The 26,426-nt window shown below is 39.1% G+C and overlaps 1 protein-coding gene and 1 long non-coding RNA gene across 6 annotated transcripts; one reads left to right on the top strand and one right to left on the bottom strand.

The window, feature by feature from the left end:
- The first annotated feature begins 3,904 nt into the window (after window positions 1-3,904).
- Window positions 3,905-26,379, top strand: stim1b (stromal interaction molecule 1b). Of its 5 annotated transcripts, none has more exons than XR_003410265.2 (14): window positions 3,905-4,192; window positions 4,645-4,757; window positions 11,334-11,464; window positions 12,587-12,701; window positions 13,330-13,441; window positions 13,657-13,772; window positions 16,330-16,507; window positions 19,033-19,210; window positions 20,311-20,478; window positions 20,605-20,705; window positions 20,987-21,222; window positions 21,419-21,444; window positions 24,793-24,856; window positions 25,504-25,539. XR_003410265.2 is itself a non-coding variant. In XM_027004478.2 (14 exons), exons 2-14 carry the CDS (start codon window positions 4,646-4,648, stop codon window positions 25,940-25,942), a joined length of 2,031 nt encoding a protein of 676 aa, XP_026860279.2. In that variant the 5' UTR covers window positions 3,905-4,162; window positions 4,640-4,645; the 3' UTR covers window positions 25,943-26,379. The 5 variants fall into 5 exon arrangements, 4 of the variants coding, with proteins under 4 accessions (XP_026860279.2, XP_026860264.2, XP_026860272.2 ...); XM_027004478.2 differs by having other exon boundaries at window positions 3,905-4,162; window positions 4,640-4,757; window positions 21,419-21,499; window positions 25,504-26,379; XM_027004463.2 differs by having other exon boundaries at window positions 21,419-21,499; window positions 25,504-26,379.
- On the bottom strand, window positions 5,688-9,902 carry LOC113573926. The gene is made up of 3 exons (XR_003410266.2): window positions 7,867-9,902; window positions 6,242-6,872; window positions 5,688-6,107 (listed from the first exon to the last, which is right to left on the bottom strand). It is a non-coding gene; the product is annotated as an uncharacterized LOC113573926 (long non-coding RNA).
- Window positions 26,380-26,426: the final 47 nt, after the last annotated feature.

The raw sequence follows: 26,426 nt of genomic DNA, 5'->3' as shown, positions 1-26,426 counted from the left end.
ATCATTCTTGTACGAACATGTTGTGTTGTTTTCCATCTAAAGATTTCAAAGATAAAAGATTTTACATTAAAGAGATTATGTAAAATGTCAAAAACTGCACATTTTAACAGATACTTTTTTTGGTTACTGTTTTTAGATTAGCAAGGGAACACAACAAAAACACTAATAGAATAGTCAACTATATTATGAAAATGTGAAATGTTTTAAAACAATTATTTTAGGTAAGAATATCTCAAACTGTCAACATTAACTTTCAAAACCAATCCTGTCCGGACAAATGAGTAAGAAGTGTAAAAATTGTGACACCATGCTCTGGTCTCTGCCTATGGTTTTGCAGAACTTTCCTGTGTTGGTTTGCTCTTCGTACATGTTTAGAATGAATCACTTGATTTAGAGTGGTTAGTGGCAGCACAAACAAACCTACAATGTTTCCAATTGAAAGATGGAAATGCCTTACAATAGTGTTGGCTACCAGTGCTTATCAGGAACAATGACTAACACACAGATATAGTAGAGTGTGCCTTTTTATCTGTTTAACAAGCCTACAGTAAATAGAAAACACTAACCTAAGACATCAAAGCACAGATTTCTGAGCTTCTATGTTCATTTTTGAAGCTGGTATAATGAAAAATACAAGTGATCTTTCTTTATACAGTACAGTATAAAATGCTTGTGTAAAAAAATAATATGTAAAATAATATGCTTGTTGTGTAAATTAAGCGGCACATCATGAAGGAACAGTGTTTGTACTACAGGGTTTATCTTATCATGTAATCTTGTAATGCTTTTATTTTATTTTATATGACCAATATATATTGCTGGTTTGTCAGCCTAGAAGCTTTTGTGCACTGAATATCTGACATTGTCATTAGCTTCAGTGTGGTCATTGTGGTCATCTACATGTTTCTGAAAAGCAAAAGTGCCAGAAAGAGTTGCCATTCATATCATATACAGTGGAAGGGACTTTTAATGGCTACAGCTGAATAAAGAACACTCAGGACTGTGGAACAGGTCTTGGAGCTATGCATATTGCCTTTGAGAGCTGAATCCAACTAAAAATAATGAAATCCATGCCATTTTGAGCTCCCATATGACAAGAAATAAACTAGAATTCAGCTGATGTCATTTTTTCTTGTTGTGGCAAGACTAATAACAAGTTGGAGTCCTATAGTATGGAGCCTTGATCTAAACAGAGCAATTTAAGAGGTTCAAGCAAAGTTTGACATAAAGATGACTCTCTTGTGTTGTGGTTGACATCTATCTATGTTCAAGATGCAGCCTCTCTGAAAATCTCATAAGCTGTAGCCAGTCAGAAATGTTGGAAAGGACATATGGGGAGACCTTTCTTATACAATTGAGTTTCCTTCAACATGTTCCCACTGAAGAAGACTTGAAGGAACTTTTAACATCCTTCAGTGAAGTACATTAAATTATTTGTTTGTTTTACTTTTTGGCAATGACTCACTTTAGAACTCTGTTATGTTGCCTGCTTTGCTTCCAAAAAACTTAATTTCTCACTTTTATTTTTTTTTAATGTTTTGAAACATTTATTTTAGTGTAAACTTTGTAAGAGAGAATTATCTTTCAGTATGAAGCATGAAGTCTGATGGAAACAGTTTTAAAATAGACATGAGTGAATATAACTTACGTGGACTGAATTCGGCTATGTATCTCTACTCAAAACACTTTTTTGTTTGGCTTCAAGTAAAGGTAATCTGCAATTGTATATAAATTATAAATATGATGTGTTTGTCATTAGAGGTGTTGGCATCCAGTTCGTTTTCCTGTTCTTTCATGTCTTTGTTTATTTGTGATCTTTAATTTAGATGAGGAAAAGGATAACAAGCAGAAGATGTCAGATTGGAATATTTTTTCATGTGGTGTTATTGCTATTTTCTCCAACATCTTACCACGTTCTTGAATCTAACCAATTGACTAAAATGCCAGAAACATTTTCTTAAGTTGGTTCATTTTCCAAACGTGTTAGTCAACCTAAAATGAACAAGCAAAAAGTTGTACAGGTTTGCAGTAAAGTCAGTTCTTCTGTCATGTGACCATAAAATCTAGGGGTCTTCTTATTCCTGTAAGTTGCATCAGTAAACTTCATGAAGATGTATTGTCCAGCTGTTTCCTCTCATGGTGAGAAATATCTATATTAAGCCCTATCTGTGATGCTGGTGCAGTGTGCGAATCATAGTGTTGGAAGCTGGTTGGAATCTTCTAAAGCTGCAAATCAATAAGCAAACCTTACATTGGTGACGCATGTAAACAGTGATAGCTCAGTGGTTAAGGTACTTGATGTGTAATTGGAAGGTTGCTGGTTCAAGCAAGTTGCCACTGTTGGGCCCCTGAGCAAGGCCCTTAACCCTCAATTACTCAAGTTGCACTCAGTAAGTACTTTGGTTAAAAGCGTAAGCTAAATTCCATAAATGTAAGATGAGTTGCTCGTTACTCATCACAGTTAGCTGTCCGGGAACCTAACTTCCTTTGCCACCAAATTTTGATTGATCTGATCTTGTCTTAACATCGAAAGATGTCAGCTTTGCAGCGATATTGGTATTTCCTCCCTGCACTGTACGGTACATTCGCAGGCGACGAATGAAGTGCTTCTTCCAGTTTCCCCTTAAAACCGCACCGCTTCCTCCCGTAGCGAGAAGAGCATCTAAACGTTGTTTCCTTATATCGTCACTTGTACTATCGTCACTGTACTTTTTAAAATAGTTTTAAATCTTATGGACGTTTATGCTGAATCCGAAACTGTCATAATGCTTCTAGACAAAAGAAAAAAGAACGACGCCTCATCTTTTAACTTTTTATATTTCACGTATTAGCCGAGTTTCCAATAATTAATTATTAGGCTCATCAAGTTTCAGGCTTCTTTAAGCTTGGTTTAAATCACATTTAGTGGCGCTAATCAAAGCCATTGTCGCAAATCTCAGTATTTATAGACATACAAGTGATCGTATCTCTAGGGTTTATGATATGGCTGCGGGCAAAATTCTAAAGACCACAAGCATTTATCTTAGAGTCCAAAACGCACTGTGCAGTCATTACCCACTGTGCAGTCATTAACTTTGCATGCCAAGAATATTCTAGTTCGCGACACTGTACTGGTGTATACGATCTTAGTAGCCTAACTTCTGCTCACTATCATATGTATCACACTCCGAGGGGAGGAATCTTAAAGTCAGCTACGAGACTGAAGCTGGCTTCTTATTTTATATAAAAAAGATATATTTATGTTTTTATGCTTTTAAATGAATGGATCAGCAAAACGAATCTTAATAATTTGGCTTTGCTTGCTTTATCTAGACCCATTTCATAGCTAGCGAAGCCAAACCCAAAATTCGGGGTTTTAAATAAATAAATAAATCATTAGAAAAAAGACCCTCATAATGTAGACTACGTTATCTGTGCATCTAATAGTAAGTCATCGTAGCTAAATGTCTTTAAATTTTGAGATTATATTTTTTACGGCCTACTTTGTGATCTTCGCACTTTAAACTTTGCACGTTAATGCGTTCAGATTTCTTGTGTGCCGTCTGTGTACTTATTAAAGGCTTTTATTATTGTTATTGTTTTGTTGTTGTTATATTTTTTTGCTTTAATGAAAGCAAAAGTTAGTTGATGCCTCAACTACAGCCTAATAATAGGCTTAGTATAACATCTTTCATAATTTTAAGGCTAACTTTTAAACAACACATTTCCTCGTAATAACTTGCACAAAATATTGAGATTATTTAAAACAAAATATGGTTATTTATTAATTATATGATTATTTAAAACTTGTTTCTCAAGTTACTTTCAAGTTTCTCATTGTCACTTTCCGGCAATGTGTTTTTGTTACCACGAGGTGGCAGGAATGCTCAACTTTTGACGACTCTCGTGTTTGCGTCGACGAGTACTGATCTAATGGTAAAGAACTATTTTTCTACAGCGTCGAAGAACTCATGCAAAGCAACGCCAGGCATAACTATCTTTTTAACTAACTTTTTAATTTTTGAAACGGACTAATAGACTTCGATTGTACAACCCCACGTACTTTGAGACCAAAATATTAGTATCAAAATATTCATTTTGAATCTTGTTATATTTCTCCCCGAGTGAAGTGTGAGACGACGGTGATGGATGTTTATTACTGAATGCGCTTTTTCCAGCATCGGTGGGTTATTCAAGAAGCTACGAGAATGTGGTATGGAAAGCAGTTTTTGAAGATTAATCATTGTTAAAACCTTAACGCAACCGGATTTAAAGTATATAGTTGGTTGCGTCGCATCCTTTGTCAATTGAGTTCTGTCACTGTCACCGGAAAAGTTATTTAATGTACTTGTGCTCTAAAAAAGAGGAATTTTTAAGGCCGTTAGTGTAAATGGTAAGCTCTCGATTTAAATTTAACAGTGTTCAATTGGATATTTAAGGATATTTTGAGGCAAACCTCTCATTGCAGTAGCAACCATTTTTTCCAAGTGGTCAGAATTGGACGTGAAGTAGCCGTGAAAACCTAACAAGTAACCTGGGCGCCCCAACACAGCAAGGCATATTAATGTTAGCTGCATTATGCATTTGTGTTAACTTACTCGAATGTTGAGTTAAAAGACGTGGTGCTGATTATGTTTCTCCCCCTATTTCCTATGCTAAGGTCAGCATGGATTCATTAAGTGTTGCTTGCTTGTGCATCGCATGCCTTTGCCTCTTGAGTGTTGCAGCAGACCAACCAAGAGTTACAGACCACTTACGGTCTGCCAACGAGGTGTCAGGTGAGATATTTCTGCATACAGTGTGTGTCTCTCTACAGGAGGCCTACGATAGACAAAAATGAAACATTGTTTTATACATTCCAAAGACGCATAGGGTCACGAGTTATCATGGAAGTCCATACATCCATGCATAGTGAAGTTCCTTACTATGTCACCATGTCCTGACCTATGTAGTAGCTGTCAAATACCTGAATTGTGGTCTTATGCCATTAATTAATATTATATTTGTAATTTCAGATTAGGCCTGGAGTGAATGTTAACTAAACTCTTTAAGACAAACTCAAACCCCTTATCACAATGAGACTCTATTGAAGCTCCATTCAAGTGATTGAATGTTAAACTTATTTTCTATTTTTATCTTCTGTTAATATTTGATATACATTTACACAATAGCATAATTTGTTGCTGGTGGATGTCTGTTTTGGAAATCGAACGCCTTTTGCTTTATGGGACAGTTACACAGGACTTTTAAGGTTTTATTATGGAGAGTGAAAAACTTAATGTCCACTGAACTACACATCTTTTCTTTTTTAAGAAACTATGTTAGCTGTCATTACCAGCTATTACAAGCAAAGTGTAAGAACATTTTACCTTAGTTTTTCTCCTGCGTTTTTGTAGTTATACCAAATGATCCATTAGCAGTGTGGCATGTAAGTTCTCTGTGTGTCTGTGATCTTGATGGTGATGTATTAGCCTCATGTTCCATGCATTTTTTTTTTCTGAAGAAGGGTATGGATAAGGTGTAAACACCACACAGCCTCGTCTACCGGGCTAATCCTTACTAAAACAAACTAATACTCTAGATTTTGTCGATGCTTAACCCACTACTCCTGCTTGAGAACATAGAAAAAATATAGATAGATAGATAGATAGATAGATAGATAGATAGATAGATAGATAGATAGATAGATATTCATTCAAAACTGTAGTGAAGTACACAAGGTTTTCAGAAATACATTGCTCTTAACACAAAAAAAGAACATAAATGGTTTCATTGGTTATTTTCGAAACTTTATCAAATGTTAAGTGCCGTTTTATGACTTGAACTGGTGCAGGTATAAGAACACTTATGGCTGGAAAGCCCACAAAAAAAAACAAAAACATAATGGCATAACTACACAGTTACCAACATCAGATACATTGCTTAATGAGTAAACAGCAAAATAAAATTAAAAAAAAATTAAACCTAGTGTTAAAATTATTAAATTAAACAGAAGGCTTAATCTGATGGAAAGTTGAAAATGCTCCTGTGTAATTATCAGCTAAAATTCCAATATTGAACTGACAACAATAAATTCAAAATTGTACTGATTGACAAATAATAAGCACGGCTTCCAATATATTGTGCACCTGTAATACACACACACACACGCACACACACACACACAAGAACCTTCAACAACATTGCACTCTATAGATATTTTGAGTGTGAAATTCTATATATAACCCATTTGTTTATTTTGTGTGTGGAATTCTATACTTACATAAAATGTTTTTGAATTAGCTGAACATAAGCAAACATTTATACTCAGCATCCTCAGATGTCAGCTGCAGCATTTAAAACATTGCGCAGCAAGAGAGGAAGTGGTTTGGAATCTTGTGTTGCTTGTTTTATATGACATTCCTTTTGGTGTGAACTTTTATAGGGGGTCCTGTTTACTTTCTGCCCTCATTATGGTTTATAATTACCTGTGTACACATGCCACATTTGAATAAATGAAGTAACTGGATGAAATGTGACACTCTCACCACAAACATGTACTACATGTGAGGGAATGTTTGTTTTTGTGCCTGTATGTGTGTGGTTGTGAATATCTATATGTTCTTTTATGTTTTGCACCTGCTTCTTGTACAGAGGTGTATATGATTTGCCTGTGTGGAAGTTGATTTGAATGTGTTGGCAGGTTGCATGCATATTTCCTCTCTGCTTTTATCATCTCACTTACTGCTTGCTCTCGCTGGTTAGTCCTTGCATTGAACAGGGAAATGTGTAAATTTGCCTTGCCACTGTCAGACCTCCTTGTGGAAACACATGGTGCCTGGATCACAGGATGCAGGACTCCTATGTGCACCCATGCCTTAGCTCATGGTAAACATTGATGTCTTATGTTGACTCTGGAAGATAAGGAGAGCCAATACTGAAAACATGCATCCGGCAAAGCATTCAAAGAATTTTTATGGCCAATTCCATTTGTTGCAGTTCTATTTTTTGACAACCACTCCAAGCTGGGAGGGTGTTGATTAGCAGGTAATTTCTCTGTAAAATATTGTCACTTCTTTGTCTCTCTAAACTAGAGAACTTCACTGTGAAACTTTCTTCGAGCTAGCCTCTTATTTCCATCTACATAACCTAACTGTGCTCTACATTGGCTAACAACCTTTTGTATTAACTGGAGAGGAGGTAAACCATCCTTTAGATCCAGCGAGGCCTGAGACAGTCAGGTACTCATCAATTTTTGGCAATAGATTGCTCAAATTTAAGGCCTAGTGAGAGAAGCCTATTCTATATCCTAACCATAGAACTTATGTACGAGGGATTTTTCAAGATAGTTTTCAGTGGCCTAGGTTTGTAGCATCTCTTGTAGTCCACCCTTGCTGTCAAAATGATCTCATCCAAAGTCAATAACTCTAAAAGCCATTGCTAAAGGTTTGGGAGTTTTTCTCACCACATTGCATTTAAGCACCTTTTCATATCATCAACTTTTCATACTTTCATAAGTCACCATAATGGGCACTAAACAGACAATAAACACCCCTGTGGTGGAGTACTTGGAGATTGCATTGTGGTGAATTGCAGCATAATATTATCATTCACAAATCACATGAAGCTTGCAGAATGTGTTTACCCAGTCATAACAATAGAAACAGAAAGAGACACAGCAAACAGGACTGACAGTGGACAATTTGTATGGTACAGTTAAAACCTCACATGGTCAGGGAGCCAGTTCTTGTTCAAACAGAGTAGACCTGATCAAACACCAAACTATGGCCTTTCAACCTATTAAACTAACTCAGAGGATCAAGATTATATGATGTATTCGGTGGAAAATCCGTCACATCTTCTCATATCTTTAAGAGGTACTAAGTAACAAAAATAGTATATACCTACTGTGAGTTGTCACTGAAGAATTTTATTATCCATCCTTAAGAGCATTCTTTGTTATCTCTTCTGTATTCTTTGTTTTAATTTCTAGTATCCTCTTGTAGTTGGCAGTCAGCTAGATGAACCTTTGTGACATAGTTAAAGGCTGGCTTGCATTAATTTGGCCAAAATTATTTTTGTATGTTAGATCATGTACATGCTATGATTCACCACTCACAAAACAACCATAAGATTGGTTAGGATGTTCACATCACAGACGAGAAAAACTTTGTCATTTGTTAAATGGCTGTTTTGCATATTGCAGCCTTCTGTGGTGTAGGTATTATTGCATTGATGATTAACAAGCAATATATTATAGAGCCCTGTTAATGATCATGTCTCTGTAGTTCACACACAAGAAACCCTACAAGAAATAATTACTCTTGGAATGGTAAAAGCTGGATGCTTAAACACAGGCCTAGCATTAAAAGCACACCAAAAATACTGTGGAAAACAAGTTACTACTTCCTCCCACAAGCCTTTCTATAAGTCAACAATAAATAACAGGTACAATCCCTCAGCTTCAGGAAGAGGGTCTTTCAGAACTTCAGCTGAAATAATCGTGTATTTGCAGATTTTCTGTTAACACACTAAAAAATCTAGTATATCATTTAGTGAAAAGACAGGCATATGTTTTTATTAGCGTTCCCTCTGCTAATCACATAGCTTCTTTCTGTCCTCATTAGGTGGGAACTGCATGATCTCCCCAGCATGTGTGTTTTTTTTCCGCCAGATGGTTCAGAGGACAGTGCTGAAAGGACTTGTCAAAGCTGCATGCTCTGTAAATCCTCGTGGCTCCACAAGCTCCAACAGTGCCCTCAGATCTTTTTAAAAGGCACCGGCTTCCATTGCAGCAGAGCAAGCACTTTTCGCTCCCCCTCGCCTCTGCTCCTGAGTGCTCTCCATTCTCCTATTCTGTAGACTCTCACTCTTATCTCTCTGCATGGATCTCAGTATGGAGATGCTATTAGTTGCTATGAGAAACACTATTTTCCAAATACAAAAAATAATAATAGTCAGTTTCCATAATCAAATGAATAAATACCTATGCATATAGCCATACTTATTGTCTTTTGCATGTGCATTCAACATGTTAAAATACAGTGATTGAACTCTTGCTGCAAAAAGCACATTGTGCTTTACACAAGGTCTGAAATTGCTGAAAAATGGCCTGAGGTGGTTTCGTAAGCTTCCTAAATTTCTATAGTAACAGAAAGTTGTGATGTTTGGTGAATGTTCTAAATAGCAGTGGCAGTTATATTGTTCAGTGGTTTGTGCAATGCTGTTTTCCTTCAACAGTTCGTGGTTCTGCAACATGTCGTGACAAAACATGTTCACAGCTGTGCAGTGTGTAAATGTTATTGAGCAGCCTTTGCAGACATGTTTGTATTGATGTACTTCTATTATAGAGTGACTTTGGCATACCCACCTTTTGGATTTATACTCCCCTCATTGCTTCAGTAATCCAGCAGCTATGTTGTTTCTGTCTATAAATAGCATGAAAAGTCACTTTTCGGTTCTTGCAGACTACATCAGTAATGGTATTGACTTTTTCTCCCAGGGTTTTAGTGTAGTCAAGTTGCAGTAGGTTCTTTCATTAGACTCTTAAACAGACTGGGCTGTTGGTTCTATTTTTACAGCAGGACCTCAGGGTTCCTCTTGTTATAATTAGTGGTGTAAAGTACAGTTGGTTCTTAGAAATGTATTGAAAGCAGGTTGCAGCATTAAATAATAAGTAGTCAAAAGAATGAAAAGAATTTAAGATCAAAAGTTCAGTTACAAACAATTGTCCTTTTGTTTTTGTTTTTTGCACCTATTTAAAAAAATAATTTATTAGTTGAAAATACTTTTTTTTTTGTTAAATTAGGTTGACTTTAACCTAATGCGTTGCTCCAAAAAATTGGAGGCTTCTTATGATTGTGTATGGATGATAATTAGCATGTATTAGGCATTTTTATTTTTATAGTTTGTGACTTAGATTTACATTTACATTTACGACATTTAGCAGATGCTCTTATCCAGAACAACTTAAAAAAGTTCTTTGTCTTTTACTCATAGAATACATCCTAGCAAGTAGAGTAGGTTAGAGTCCAATATACTAGTGCACTAGAATACTGTAGAAATAGAGGGATCATTGCTGATGTCTAGAAGTACAAAGTACATAAGCTCTTAGGCAATGATAAGTGCAATAATCAATAAGTACTACAGTTTGTTTGTCAACATCAGTGTAATAAACAATAACTAGTTTCATTTAGTCAATATAGGAGCAGGGTCAGTGATCATTTAAATATTCCATGAATAGATGGGTCTTCAGTCTACTTTTGAAGACTGCAAGGGACTCTGCTCTCTGCACAGCAAGCTCATTCCACCATCCAGGAGCCAGGACAGACAACAGTCTCAGTGCTTGTCCTTCATGAGACATGAAGCATGGTATTTCAAGCCGAGCCGTACTCATAGTTTGAAGTACTCAAGGTATGGCTCAGGCTTTGACCATTGAACTCATGTATGGAGGGGCTGGTCCATTTTTGGCTTTGTAGGCAAGCATCAAGATTTTAAATCTGATGCATGCAGCTACTGGAAGCCAATGAAGGGAGTGCAACAGTGCAGTGACGTGTGAACTTTGGAAGAGAGAAGATCAGTCATGCTGCTGCATTCTGGACAAGTTTTAGAGGAAGACTAGCAAGTTGCAGTAGTCTAGCTTTGAGATCACAAGTGACTGTACAAGTACCTGGGTAGCTTCCTGTGAGAGGAAGGGTCAAATCCTTTGTATATTGCAAAGGAGAAATCTGCAAGTCCAGGTTAGCTTTGAAACATGAGTTGAGAATGACAACTGGTTGTCCAAAGTTAAGCCCAGGCTGTGGGCAGCTTCAGATGGTGATGCTAGGGAGTTCTCAAAGGAAACTGTGAGGTCATGGTTAGGATTGGGAGTACCTGGGAAGTATAGAAGCTCGGTTTTACTGGGGTTGAGCTTTAAGTGGTGGGCTGTCATCCATGACTTAATGCATGCTGAGATACGTCTGGAGACCTGCGTATCGGAGGGTGGAAAAGAAATAAATAATTGAGTGTCATCAGCATAGCAGTGATAGGAGAAACCATGATATTACATGACCAAGAGAATGAGTAAACAAAGTATACAAAGAGAAGAGAAGGGGGTCTAATACTGAGCCCTGTGGAACACCAGTGGAGAATCTACATGGTTTGGTTACCTGATAGGACCATCCCTCCTGATAGGACTGAAACCATTTCCATGTAGAACCAATCACACCAAGGTTGGAGAGATCAGAGAGGAGAATGATGTAGTTTACTGTGTCAGCTAGGTTTTAGAGTAAATGTGTCAAATCAACAGACTGACTCACTCAAATACTAATTCGAAGTACCATGAAGTCTTGTTGTTCTCCATTCTTGTTTGCTCTTTCTCTCTGTCTCTTGTTCAGAGCTGTGTGAGATTGATGCAGTCCTGTGTGAGGATGAGAATGCGGTGCTGAGTTTCGAGGCCATCCGAAGCATCCACAAAGACATGGATGACGACGCAGATGGAAGTGTGGATGTAACAGAGACAGATGAGGTGAGGACGGAAGCATTTCACCCGCTTCAGATGAGTGTTCTATCAATGTTCTGATGAAGGTTGTAATTCACATCATTCAACAAAAATATGCTGTAGTCCATCATAACTATGTCTATAAACATTGTGTCTATAAACTACTTTCATCATCGAAACTAGAGGGTCCTCTCCCCTAAAAACTTCCTAGCTAGGATTTTCTGTACATGGCATTTTTAATGAACTATGCAATAATTCAATAATCACAGTGTAATCAAGGGTATAGATATGAAGCAGCTCAGTTTTTGTCAAAATCCTCGGTATGTTGGATCGAGGATGTTTGGGATGAATGTGGGTCACAAAATGTCACAAAAATGCACAAAAATGTCTTCTTGCTCTTAGCATAATACCTCAGTCATGTTGCTGTTTATTTAGCAAGGTCGTTTACTGTTCATGCAGTCTCTAACCATATGAAAGTGTGTCATGGAGGCTTTATTTCTCTCCGGACTGAAAACAAGGACCTACACAGATCTGCAGAAAGCACTTTACTTAATCAAAAAAAGGCAGTGCTTTTTGGGTGGTGGTTATGTAAACAATGTATATTAAGAGCAGTTAATCCCCTGACAAACTACATGATGTAAATATCTGTGACAAATGCCCGAGTGCCGAAGGGCGTGGAGCAGGACGCACAGACTCTCTCGACGGAGTGAAACATTTAATGACACAAAAACATATAGATGATGGTGGCACTCACAAATAACATTAATGATGCACACAGACACACTTAACACTAACGTCTTTAACATTAATCAGTGTTGTACACTCTGTGGGGGACTCAGTTTAGACCAGTAGCCCCACTGGGAAATTTTAGGACCACAGTAGTAGGATATAAAAATGATAGAGATTTGAAAAATTAGAATGACCTGAAAGACAAAACACATAAGTTATTGAAAACTGAGTTGTTTTGTTGTTAGAGTTGTTTTTAATTTGGAAAATGTTGAAAGCCATTCTCATTCATTCTTATATGTGCATTATTCTAACAAATAAAATATTACAATGTTTAGTTTTTTTTAAGTGTTATATAAATTCTGATTATTATTTTTTAATTCTTTTTTTTTTTATTTATGCTCCCCCCCCCCCCCCCCATAGTTTCTCAGAGAGGATCTAAAGTATCATGACCCCAAGGCAAAACATAGAAGTTTCCATGGAGCAGACCTGCTGATTACTGTGGAGGACATGTGGAATACCTGGAGGTCCTCTGAAGGTCTAAATACACAACTGGCTCCAACACAGCATGGCCCCATAATCTGCACATGGCCCCATAATCTGCAAAATGGACAGTGCACATAGAGCTTCTGCACACAGAGCCAAACACTAAAGGAGCCTTCAATCCACAAATACCCAAATGTGCTAACTTGCTTGATGTCCTTTGTTAATCTCTGATATAGGTTGAATGAAAGATGATGGCTCTGACACTGACCCCTGTGTGAGCCATAGTGATCAGCACTGTATTGCTCCCTGCTGACTGGGTGTGGCTTTGTAATATGTTGACTGCTTCTAATCCCCCAGGCCTGTTTAGTTATAAAGAGATTTGCCTGGCAGTTATTAGGGTTTGAAGGGGAACTTATGTCACAAGGTTTTACATGTATTTTTTGTTTCACACTAGAAAAAGTGAATAGTCATTCTTCAGAGTTTTATGAAGGTAATGTAAACAATAGGCCCCATTGTCAGACACCTCAGAGTGAGAATCCTAATATGGCCTCAGATGTCCATGTTTATGTGGCTGCAGTTTTATGGATGTTAAATACTTAAACTGACCCCAGAGCAGCATTCTTACTATGAAACCTTTGATGAATATTACCCAGTGACTTCAGTGTAAATGTTTCTGTTAGTGTATAACTGGACTGTGGAGCAGGTGGAGGAGTGGCTCATTACCTATGTGGAGCTGCCACCATATGTTGAGTCCTTTAAGAAGAATGAGATCAGTGGCAAAGCCCTGCCAAGGTAATATACAGAACTTCCCCTTTACATATATCGAGAGTCCTTTTTACAACCTAGTACTTTAGTTTTTTGCACTTTTTTTCTTTGTCTGTATAACTCCTATTAGTCCTCAAGATGTTGAACTGCAGTGATGTGCTTACCTTTGACGTTTGGCATTTAGTCTGGGTGAGTGGGTTTTTTTAAACAGTACATTGTGTCCTCTCACCGCTGTGTTTCAGGCTGGCTGTGAAGAATGCCACCCTAACACTGTCTGTGCTCAAGATCTTGGACCGCAGTCATGCTCAAAAGCTGCAGCTCAAAGCTCTGGATACAGTGCTGTTTGGCCCTCCTCTGAGTAAGAACCTCCTGGGAAACTCTGAGAGATGGGAGATGCAAGAAAGATGGAAGAAAATTTGTGATCTTATACATAAATGCTTATCAGACAGTTAATAATGATAAGAAAATGAACTAATCAGTGTTAAATAATGAGCATTGTGTTTAGTGTGTAGAAAAATATTTCAAATGTATTAAAAAGCACCTTGGCTGTTCTGTTGCTATTGTTGAATCAAACATAATTCTCAGTACCTTTAACATAAGTAACATAAGTTAACAGTCAACCGAAGTTTGCATTAGTAGCCTATGGCGGGTCTACTAAAAGGTAATGAATAGTGCAGTGTTCTAGTGTTTTCCTTCTTTAAATTATTGTAAGTAGTCTAGAGAGGTCTACAGTGGGACTGGTAAAACAAGCACTCCAGAAAAGAGATTTCTGTTAGCTATGTAGATTGTTTGGGTGAAGAAGAAATTTGCAGCTTTAGTTAGGCATATCCAGATTCTATTTTTGTGGTCAAAGAAAACACGCTCAGTGGTGTTTTTGCACACGAGTGAAGCAGACTGTTTTTGAAAAAAACTAGGAGTTGTTCAGGGAAAGAATTGGTAGTGCAAAGATGTGCTTCATTGGCATCACTCATTTCAGTGTGTTGCGCCACCACAGTATAAAGAGATGTATGAAGAGGGAGATGAGGTGAATTTGTAGTTTATGGTCAGTTACCATGGACAATGTTTTTGTTGCTGTTGCTTGAACTTAGAAAAGAAAGTAAAAACCTACTGACTTCAAATACACCTATAATGAAAACCTAAAAGCCTTAGACGCCTTACAGATTGTTTGCAAGGTGGGATTTGTTGAAGTCTGTGTTGCAGTGGGCAATGCAGCACAGCGCCCGAAGTGTTTTGTGTGGGCGCTTCTGTTTGCGTAAGTGTGCGCCTTTTGTGTGTGTCTAGGTGCAGCGTTTCGAGAAACGCACCAGCCTGCCCTGAGGGGGGCAGGGATTCTGCCATCCTTCCTCTGTTTAAGGGGTCTCCCAGGCTTGCGGTTCCTAGCCCACCTAATGTAGGGTGGCCATCAGGCAAAGCCGTATTGTTTGTGTATTTGTACACAGTAGCCTGGGGCTCGCAGTCCTGGAGAGGACACGTCGGGAGCCGCTCCCCTTGGGAGGGGGTCACACACAAGTCACGTGGTACGGCCTGCCGCATGCAGGGGGATTTACTCTTGTTTGTGGCCACACCCCTTGAGGGCACGCACCTGTACAGGGTTAAGCGTCAGTGTTCATTGGGCTATTTAAACCCCTCGGTGCTCCCCTCACTGTTGGTCATTGTTTGTTAGTGTCTGTGCATAATGTTAATGTCCACGTTCGTGTAGCCCTTGTTAATGTTTGTTTAGCTGTTGTGCCTGTGTATATTTTCTTCAGTTACGTGTGAGTTCTCCGTGTTAATTGTAGAAGTCATGTTATCCGTTACTGTTATATGTGAGTGCCACAGTTACGTTGCGTGTTAATAAATGTATTTGTCACGGGAGTCTGTGCATCCTGCTACACGCCCTTCGGCACTTGGGCATTCGTCACAGTACTTGGTACTTACCAGGGTGTTTTTCAAGATGCAGCACATATTTGTTGATCCCAAGTATATTCGTGTTACCACATAACTTTTTGGCCATTCTTTTTAGAAACCTGAGGATAATAATGAATACCCTTTATACATACTTAGACACACACATAGGAAGGCTAAAATTTATTTTACCAGTAGGAGCATAATTGAAGATGAAATCCAAGGAGAATTTGTGCAGGAATGGCATAAAAAAAGTACATGAATCATTTTGGCAAACTGCCATTTGTTGTCTCATGAAAAGCAGTGGGTTGTGAATTTGTAGATGTGAATTCAAGTATTCCTGTTTTAGTTTTTTTGTTTTTTATCACACATCATTGGACACCCGTGTGTTCCTTGGACAGGTCATGTAATTAACATGCTAGTCCTGTCCTAATCTGTACATCATAACTCCACCCTTATGCAGTCACCAGAAAGCCCAGAGTACAGATATCAGGAACCCATCGAGAGCCACCAAACTGCATTTGAAGTAAAGCTCTAAAATACACAATACAGAATATAAATTCTGCGTGCATTAATCAAATACTGAATTTCTAAAATATACAAAGGCTTTTTTGTGTTGTTTAGGCTGTTACCAATTTTTGAGATGTCCAAGTCCCACAGTTAACACTAATATTACTAACACAAACATTACACTCAGTGTTCCAGTTACGAAGCTGTAAGCAATTTAGCAATTTTGATGGTCTATCACTTAAGTAATAGATCTGAGGGAAAAAAAATTACAACCATTACAACAGCCTTAATGTTATATAGAGTTTTGTCAGGATCAGTTATGTTTGTGCATAACTGATTCTGATTGATTATGTATGTGCAGGTTTGCTTTTCTGAAAGGAATCAGATTTGTCAGAGAGTATGCATTATCCAGTTATGATTTTCTTTGCATCACTGGACATTTTGGCCTGTTCATTGACAGTATATGTTCAGTCAGGCTCTAAACATGAAATCAATCTGTCTCTTCTTCCTTTCTTTAACAGTTAGCAGGCACAACCACTTGAAGGACTTTGTACTGGTGGTGTCCATCATCATTGGTTTGGCGGGGTGCTGGTTTGCCTACTTCCAGAACCGCAATTCAAAGGACCACATGAGCAAGATGATGAAGGACCTGGAGGGCCTGCAAAAAGCTGAGCAGAGCCTTCTCGACCTCCAGCAGAAGTGAGGCTCTCATTAAGACTCACTAAGACTCTTCCTCAAACATATATACAGAACCTTTTTGTAACTGTGGTGAAATTACAACTGTTGACTATTTTAAAGCCAGTGTCTCCTCTGCCTGCAGCAGAAGTGAGTCAGAGGTTATGACTTTTACCTTTCAGCGCTTCCTCAAAGGATACAAAGCCTTTTTGTAGTTGTAAAGTATTGCTGACTAATTCAAAGCTACAATCAGGGATTTATACAATTTCTTTTGACAGTTTTATGTATTATTCAAAAGTCGTATAAGATCAACATTTTTGAGTAACTCTTGAGTAAGTGATAAAGAGTTGGGAGTAAGATTGCCCTTTGTGGAATGGTTGTGGTGTAGATAGTGTCCTGTTCGTATGCTTGTCTTTCATATTGAGTGTTGTTTTCAGGATGCGTCATACATGTACCCCTGTGATGCAGAGAAATGGCGCAGCATTACTGCCTGTAATGGCTGCTGTGTCTACACAGCTGGGAACACATACACAAATCCACATTACACCCAGGGGAATAAGCTGAGTGCTATATGGTATTTCTGGCTACTCTCTTTCTCTTGCTCACACACATAATTATACAGCGAAATACTTCTGGGGACATTTATGTGCGTTCAGCTGTTGTTAATGAGATTAAACACTTAAGGTTCCTCGTGCAGTAGACAGGGGCTGTACACTAACCACTGAACTGCCCCATTTGGTCTAAGTTCATTGAGGTGTGAAATGCTTTGCAGTGTAGTCATTTTCAGCATACTAAATTGCAGGCATCTGTTTATTTTCTTGTAGTCGTGTTTAATTTCTTCATGCACCAGTGCTGATAGAGGCTGCAGTCTCTGGATTGGATGTAATCCTCCTTCACAAGTCCTTAAATGGCCAAAAGGACAGAAAGCTCTGCAGTGAATCTGCTCTGTTTGTCTCAGACAATCACAATGTCTTGAGATTGTTTTACTACTCATTGTGTCCAGCTGGATCTTTCTGTAGTGCAGGAACCCAAGACTGGGCTAAGCTTTTTATCAGAGGTTACAGATCCTTTAAAATTTATGAGTCGAACATCCCTTCCTCAGAAGTGCTCTAATTTAAACTGCCATCCTTGTAGGGTGCAGGGCTCATTTCCAACATACCAGATAGTGTACAATCTTAATTCCGTTTGTTGAGCAGTGTTCCTGTCAGCCATATTGTTTTATTTCAGCAAAATTAGTTCAGAATATACTTGAGATGATTTCGCTTGAGAACACATGCAACAAAAATCCATATACCATAAAATATGCACATATATTTTGTTCATCTAGTATGAACTATATTTAGTCAGATTTTTATTACAACAAATAGATCCCAATGAGTAAGAAGAGTCATATTGTGTGGTTCCTCTCTGTCTTTTATGCTCAAACCTATTTGGGACAGAGCTTGAGCCTCTCATGCATTCTGACCTTCACCCAGTCATACTGGGATAGGATAGCTTTTGTAGTTTGTGAGTGAAAATACTCACAACCATACTCTCTCTTTACTGAAAATACTCACACCCATACTCCCTCTTTACTGAAAATACTCACACCCATACTCTCTCTTTACTGAAAATACTCACAGCCATGCTCTTTCTTTACTGCCATCTGCCTTTTGATCTCACCCTTTTCTTTCCGAGTGAAATACTTGGCCTTGTCTAGTGCCATGGAAATGTCAGTTTGATCTATGCCTCACTTCCTGTTCTTACTGTGACCACATCAGCACTGTGATAACAGCACAGAACAGCGCTTCTGTTCTTTTGTTTTTTGTTTTGTTTTCTCTTACTCTCTCTCTCTCTCTCCATTCTCTATGTTGACAAAACTGTTCTTTTAGAGATAATCAAGTTTTAGAGATAATCATATGAGTTCAGTTACTTTTAGAACAGTTTTTATTAGGCTGACATAACCACTATTTTTGTAAAAATTGACCAATCAGCTAGTTGCTAGTCTTTTATATGCAAACTCTTAATATGTTTGAGTAGCACAAGTTAAACCAGTTGCTGCAGTGAACAGGTCTCAGCTTGTTTAGACAGAGTTGGTCTGCTCTCTTTCACATTCTAACCATGAGGTAAAAAGAGGAAAGACTGTGGAGTTTGTTTACTATATATCTTGTAGAACTTGTAATGCAAAACCTGAGACACATTTGCTTTCTTCACTACAGCTTTCAGTAGGGCCCCCTCTTTTGGTAGACTTAAGAGCTGCAGGCATTCTTTTACACTCTTTTACTAAGAGGTTACACATCTGTTCACCTTAAAACCCATCATAAAGGAGATTGAGGGATAACCAGACACTGGGTGAACTCATAATGAAAACATTTTGTGTATTTTAAGCTTTCTCCTTCCAAAAGGTTAATGTAATATATCTACTTCTACGCTGTTTATTTTTTATTATTTCCTACTCTAGGTTATTCATTTAGCAGCCTAAAATGTAAAGTCTGGCTGATGTGATGATGATGACGATGGCAGTTTTTGTGTGTGTGTGTGTGTGTGTGTGTGTGTGTGTGTGTGTGTAGGCTGCAGATAGCGCAGGATGAGCACCGCTCAGTTGAAGTGGAAAAGGTGAATCTAGAACAGAAGTTGATAAATGAGATCAATGCAGCAAAACAGGAGGCTCAGAGACTACGGGAGCTTCGTGAGGGCACTGAGAATGAACTGAGCCGTCAGACGTATGCCGAAGAGGAGCTGGAGCAGGTATCACCTGAAACACATACACACTAGCACACATGGTTGAGAGTATCCCGCTACAGATTACTCACTACCTGTGGAATGTATCTGTAACCTAATCAAAAGCATTGTTATATTAAAATAACATAATCTGATTACTTTGTTACTTTTAGATTACTTTACCCATTAACTACCATAGAATTTTAGGACGCTTGTTCCCTTCAGCACCAGCCAGTACGGCCACCCGCAAACTTCCACAAGCCCCTATAGTTTCTCTAAGCAGACTCATGAACAACTAAGCAGATGTATAAAGGTTGTCCATGTAAACAACATGCCCATCCCCAACAGGCCAGCATTGGTGAAAAGGCCCTTTGCCGCAGAAGGCCCAGTCTGTACAAGCCTGTCAAATTGGCTCCACCAGTGTAAACATCTAAGAACAAAGATATTTATACTGAACCTGTGGCGCTTTCTTGGACTAGACTGATTAAAAACACTATCTTTAGGAGACTGTGGGCTCGTCTTTTAAAAAATGCCAAAAATAAATCCCAGATACTTTATTTATTAAAAACAAATCTTGTGTTAACTTTGAAAAAATACCATGTTTTAGATAAACAAATACACAGGAAACAAATCCCATGTTCGTGGTCAAAACAGTTATTAGTATGCAAATTGCATTATGTGCCTTAATGAAAACAAAGAAAGGACTGAATCACACCTGAAAATTCTCACAAATTTCTGTTTCCAGTCTCAGATTGCAAAGTGAAGTAAGTGATCCTTGTGAAATTAGAATGTAACCCTGATAGTAATCTCCATATTTTAAAAAATGTACCATTAATCTAATTACTGCCTTTTGTTCTGTAACTGTAATGGAATACAGCTCCCTTTTTTCTGTGTCCTGATTATGTAACACTGCTAACTATATTCTGTTACTACTCCACCCTATGTAAACATATACATCCACATGCATACACACACACACACACACACACACACGTACACCCATATACTCCAGCAGTTTATGGCATAGGTTCTTTACATTTTGTGAACCACAGAATACCGTCTTTCACTGAGCACACTCAATACACAAAGAAAATACACAAACATGACTAAGCTGTGTGTGTGTGTAGGTGCGCACAGCTTTGAAAAATGCAGAGAAGGAACTAGAGATGAGAAGAAGCTGGTCTCCTCCTGAACCTTTACAGACGTGGCTGCAGGTCACTCATGAGATGGAGGTACAATACTACAACATAAAGAAACAGAGCGCTGAGAGACAGCTCCTGTTGGCTAAAGAAGGGGTGAGACCATCATGTATACAACTACATTCACCCACTCAAAAATGTTTACATTTATTAGCTAACACAGTGGAATGTATTGTTTCACTCACAAGTGTAAATGTATCTGTGGTTCTTTTGTCATGATAGGCAGAGAAGATTAAGAAAAAGAGAGGCACACTCTTTGGGACCTTCCATGTAGCTCACAGCTCCTCACTAGATGATGTTGATCACAAAATTTTATCAGCCAAGTAAGTTATTAATTGATGGGATTTTACTGATGTAATAATGGCAGAAGGATTGTCTACATAGGCTTATCTCCTTTGTATTTCTTAATTTAGTACAAGAAAGTATAGGATTAAACAAGAAAAGTCCTGTCATGATTTTGTAACTCCCTTTAACTAGTTGGTCTCATTCATTAATACTGCATGCTGCCCTGGGCTAATTGGGGAGGATTATATTTTGTGAAAGTGAACTCTAAACATCTGCCTGTGTGTACCACCAAGCACTTGCCTCATTCTGTTTCTTGCAGACAGGCTCTAGGGGAGGTTACGGCTGCCCTGAGGGAGAAACTACATCGCTGGCAGCAGATCGAGTGTCTCACAGGCTTGACCATCGTGAACAACCCAGGTCTGTCTTCGCTGGCCTCAGCGCTCAACCTGGACCCTGCCTTCCTGGGGATCCGGCCTGCCACCCCACAGCACCTGCTGCTGTCAGATGACCTGGATGACATGGATGAGGACATACTGTCCCCTGGAACCCTGCGATGTGAGTTTCCCCTGCACACTTACCCTCATCATGGTTTTTAGTGGGGATTTTTTGTGTGTGTTTGTGTTGTTTATTTGTTTGTGGTGGTAGGGGAACTAGATTTTGAATAATTTAAATGTTTGAGTCCTTTAAGCTTTTTAGGAAAGAAGTTTGTTTTAAAAAAAAAATCTACATTCTGAACGGCTCATGTCTGCAGATGCCGCCTGGCAGATGGACCGGCGGGTGAGCGACCTTTGGCCTGTAGCCTTTGAAACCCAGTCCCTGTGGAAGCATTCTGGTTGGCACCAACCTCCTTATTTTTTCAGCCAATCCTAACAGCTTCCTCTGCTTCCTTTCTACGGCCCTTTTATTTACTTTCTTCCTTGACCTTCTCTATTGCTGTACTAACCCCTAAGCAGGCAGAAGGATACAGGAGTACTTTTTTTCATGTCATGAAGTGCAGATCATTGGGATAACTGAGGATTTTTGTCAAATAGTAATCCTTAGATTCCGTGTCATTCTCTATGTAATATATAACCAGGCTATATAATGGCATTCCAGATTTGGTGCCTACATTCCTTCCTCACTCCGGTCTTCTCAGACACTGTGTCAGATCCAGATGTCCTTGTGGAACTCTGGAATTCATGACTGCAGAAACAAATTCTACATGTTCCATGAATCCATTTAAAGGGGGCTCCATCGTACCACATCATTCTTAGACACTGGAGATCAGCGGAGGAAGCATAACGTGGCCCACTAGTCTTAACTTGAAGCAAAAAAAAAAAAAAAATCTAGGCCAGCTCTCAAGGGCAAGTAATAATAACAGCCCACAATCAAAAAGCAATGGCCACTCTAATAAGCCATCCTTTGCCATATGGAATACTCCTCTTTTAAGGTGTCATTAGAGTGTATGTATCAAATCTGCTAACTCAGCGAATGCTTTTCTTCTCATTCCTTCACACAGCATTAGGGAGTCGATCTTTCTATCCATTCAGAACACTAACTTCTTCTTTTTCCACAGCAACTAACTCATAGCCAGAACAGCAGGAGTTCACTGAGGACAGCTGGTCTCCCACATTCGAAAAACCATAAATATATGGATATATATGCTTATTTGATGTTGTAGTGTTCTCTGATCTTGGCATTTCATTTCTTCGCCAGACAAGGTGACATCTTCAATGCGAGCGTCATACTGTGTTTGATCCATGAGCTTTTGTCATATCTGTTTGTTCATGGGCCTTATTCGATCCATGAATGCCTTGGGTTGTTTTTCTAGACGTTGATTGGCTGATCAACTGGGCTTAAAGCCAGGTCTGGGTCGCATGTTGTAGGCCCAGTTGATCAGCCAATCACTGTCCAGAAAAACAACCAATGGCATTCAGGGATTGAACAAGGCCCATGAAAAAAACAGATATTATGACAAAAATTCACAGCTCAAACACAGTATGACGCTCGCACTGAAGATGTCACCTTGTCTGGTGATGAAACGTTTGCAGCTGAAATGCCAAGATCGGAGAACACTACAACGTCAAACTAAACATAAACCACCGATATTTACCTTGATTTACACATATATGCTCATATTTGTGTGTGCGTCATATAGAGTGGTGTGAAAAAGTTTTTGCCCTCTTCCTGATCTTATTTTTTTTTGCATGTTTGTCACACTTAAATGTTTCAGATCATCAAACAAATTCAAATATTAGACAAAGATAACACAAGTAAACACAAAATGCAGTTTTTAAATTAAGGTTTTTATTATTAAGGTAAAGAATATCCAAACCTTCATGGTCCTGTGTGAAAAAGTGATTGCCTGCCCCCCCCCGATTACTGCCACACCTATTCTCAATCAAGAAATCACTTAAATAGGACCTGCCAGACAACGTGAAGTAGACCAAAAGGTAGACAGCATGCTACGGTCCAAAGAAATTCAGGAACGAATAAGATACAAAGTAATTGAGATCTGTTAGTCTGGAAAAGGTTATAAAGCCATTTCTAAAGCTTTGGGACTCCAGCGAACCACAGTGAGAGCCATTATCCACAAATGGCGAAAACATGGAACAGTGGTGAACCTTCCCAGGAGTGGCCGGCCAACCAAAATTATCCCAAGAGCGCAGCGACGACTCATCCAAGAGGTCACAAAAGACCCCACAACAATATCCAAAGAACTGCGGGCCTCACTTGCCTCAGTCAAGATCAGTGTTCATGATTCCACCATAAGAAAGAGACTGGGCAAAAATGGCCTGCATGGCAGAGTTCTAAGACAAAAACCACTGCTGAGCAAAAAGAACATAAAGGCTCGTCCCAGTTTTGCCAGAAAACATCTTGATGATCCCCAAGAATTTTGGGAAAATACTCTGTGGACTGATGAGACAAAAGTTGAACTTTTTGGAAGGTGTATGTCCCATTACATTTGGCATAAAAGTAACAGCATTTCAGAAAATGAACATCAGAACCACAGTAAAATACAGTGGTGATAGTGTGATGGTCTGGAGCTGTTTTGCTGCTTCAGGACCTGGAAGACTTCCTGTGGTAAATGGATCCGTGAATTCTTCTCTCTATCAAAAAATCCTGAAGGAGAATGTCCGGCCATCTGTTCGTGACCTCAAGCTGAAGCGCACTTGGTTTCTGCAGCAGGACAATGATCCAAAACACACTAGTAAGTCCACCTCTGAATGGCTTAAGAAAAACAAAATGAAGACTTTGGAGTGGCCTAGTCAAAGTCTTGACCTGAATCCGATTGAGATGCTGTGGCATGACCTTAAAAAGGCGGTTCATGCTCGAAAACCTTCCAATGTGGCTGAATTACAACAATTCTGCAAAGATGAGTCGGCCAAAATTCCTCCACAGCGCTGTAAAAGACTCGTTGCCAGTTATCGCAAAAGCTTGATTGCAGTTCTCGCTGCAACCAGTTATTAGGTTTAGAGGGCAATCACTTTTTCACACAGGGCCATGTAGGCTTGTAATTTTTTTCCCCTTATTAATAAAATCCTTCATTAAAAACTGCATTTTGTTTACTTGTGTTCTGTGTCTAATTTGTTTGATGATCTGTGACAAATGATGATGATGTGACAAACATGCAAATAAAGACATCAGGAAGGGGGCAAACACTTTTTAATACCCGTGTGTGTGTGTGTCTCTCTCTCTCTCTCTCTCTCTCTCTCTCTCTCTCTCTCTCTCTCTCTCTCTCTCTCTCTCTATATATATATATATATATATATATATATATACACACACACATATATATAAATGTGTGTGTGTGTGTGTGTATGTATGTATATATATATATGTCATATCATTTTCAGTATTGTAGTGTTGCTGCTACATTATACTATATTTAGTACATAGCACATTTTGTCTAACTTTTTACTTCCTGTAACATTTCTGTTTTTACAGACTACAGTGATCATTACAATGCTCTTTGATACCATGTCTTCAGCTTAAATATTTCTAACAGTGGGAGGCTGGTCAAAGTTGAATTACAGCAAAGTTATAATGTTCTCATAAACATTTCAGTGTGGGTAAAATTGTGTGTCTCAAGTAATGTTCTGTCACTGTGACTCAGCAATGTTGTCTTTGGTTTGCTCGCCACAGCTCCAAGTCTGATGTCCCTGCGGCCACGGCATGGAGACCCTACACTGAGCCTCAGTTCTCAGAGGTTGGTAAAGGACAGTCAGGGTGAGGCGGGATCCCTGTGTGCCCCTCGGCCCCCTCACCGCTCCTATACACGACAGGCTCGCAGCCACTCCATTGGCCAGCTAGAGTTGCTGCCTGCACCCTCTCTTGCTTCTTCTTCTCTCTCTCATCCTACCATCACCTATACCCACCCTCCTCCTTACTTGCAGTCGCTCTCTGCCTCTCATGTCGCTGGTCTGCTGTACCGTTCAACCTGCTGCCACTCTACAGAAGCAGTATTGGGCCTGCCACCAAGCCCTTCTCAGCCCTGCCACAAAGCTGAAAGCATCGGGTACCTCACAGTCCCCCCCACACTTTGAGTGTGTAACTAAGTAGTTGTGGGAGATTAGTACCTAGAACCATATGCAATGCTAAGTGTTGCTGTTTAAGTCCTTTATTGCCCATACTGAACACTTCTAGCAAAAGTGTCATGAACTCTTTGAAGTGTTTGTGCTCTCATGAATAAACAAACATTTTTTTAGATTTTTAAAATTAATTTGTACTGGCATCTAAAATGTATGTGTGTATGATGTTAATAATTCTGTCACAGACTTTCTTTCTTTAGAAATTATTGAATGTGGATTGAACAAATAATAAACACTTAACAGTCTTTGTGTCTCCTCTGTCCAGAGATTTGAACCGGTCCGACTCAGACTCCTCCTTGTCTCTGTCTCAGTATGGTGAGCGCTCTTCCTCCACCACTCTGCTGAACAGCAGGCCTGTGCTCTCCAGGCCTAAAGGGGGAGGAGGCAGCGCCTCAGACAGCTCCCTCTTCCAGAAGAGGCTCGTCAGCATGGAGAAGTGTGCCAGCCTGGGAGAGATAAACACGCAGTACAGCAGCCTGACCACAGGTGAATCCGCCAGCTCCCTTAGCCCTTCCACTAGTGATGTAGACGGGCTGTTACCAGCAAGAGGAAGAGGAAGCAGCCGCCTTCCCCAGCTCTCGGGCAAGAGGAGCCTGGGGGAGGAGGACAGTGGCTCCACAGGGGAGGACATGGAGGCCTCCAGCTCTAGCCGCAAAAAGCACCCCTTCCCTAGAATCTTCACTAAGCAAAAACAGAAGAAATAGTAAAACACCAACTGGCCTCACCCAAAAAGTGGCTTGTAGAAGCTTCACACCGTATAAGAGAAAGAACAGTAACTATACAGTCACACTCAGAAGGGCTATATCACACTCAGAGGTTTATATCACATGTAGGTACTATTTAAATAGATATAAGGGAGCATCAACTGTATGTTTTTTTGTATTCTGGTTTGGTTTATATGTTTTCAAAAAAGGCCAGAAATGTTGTTTTGGAGAAATGTGTGATTTTTTTAAAATATTATTTATTCTGCAAATAGGAGCACTTGTAGGTATTTCCATTTTTAGCTTAAATTATTGTTTATATTCTACTAAGCTTTACAGGTCCAGTTACATTGAATAAAATGCCAAAGAACATTAAAAACATGTATAAGGAGCATGTTGACTTAAAAAGAGGAATTATAATAAATGGTTTCTGACATAAATCTTATTCTGATTGGCCTATTTAATGTCATGTCAGACCTGCACGAAC

Source organism: Electrophorus electricus, chromosome 6 (assembly GCF_013358815.1).
Source record: "Electrophorus electricus isolate fEleEle1 chromosome 6, fEleEle1.pri, whole genome shotgun sequence".
NCBI lineage: Eukaryota > Metazoa > Chordata > Actinopteri > Gymnotiformes > Gymnotidae > Electrophorus > Electrophorus electricus.
This window is presented reverse-complemented; position numbering and strand designations above follow the sequence as displayed.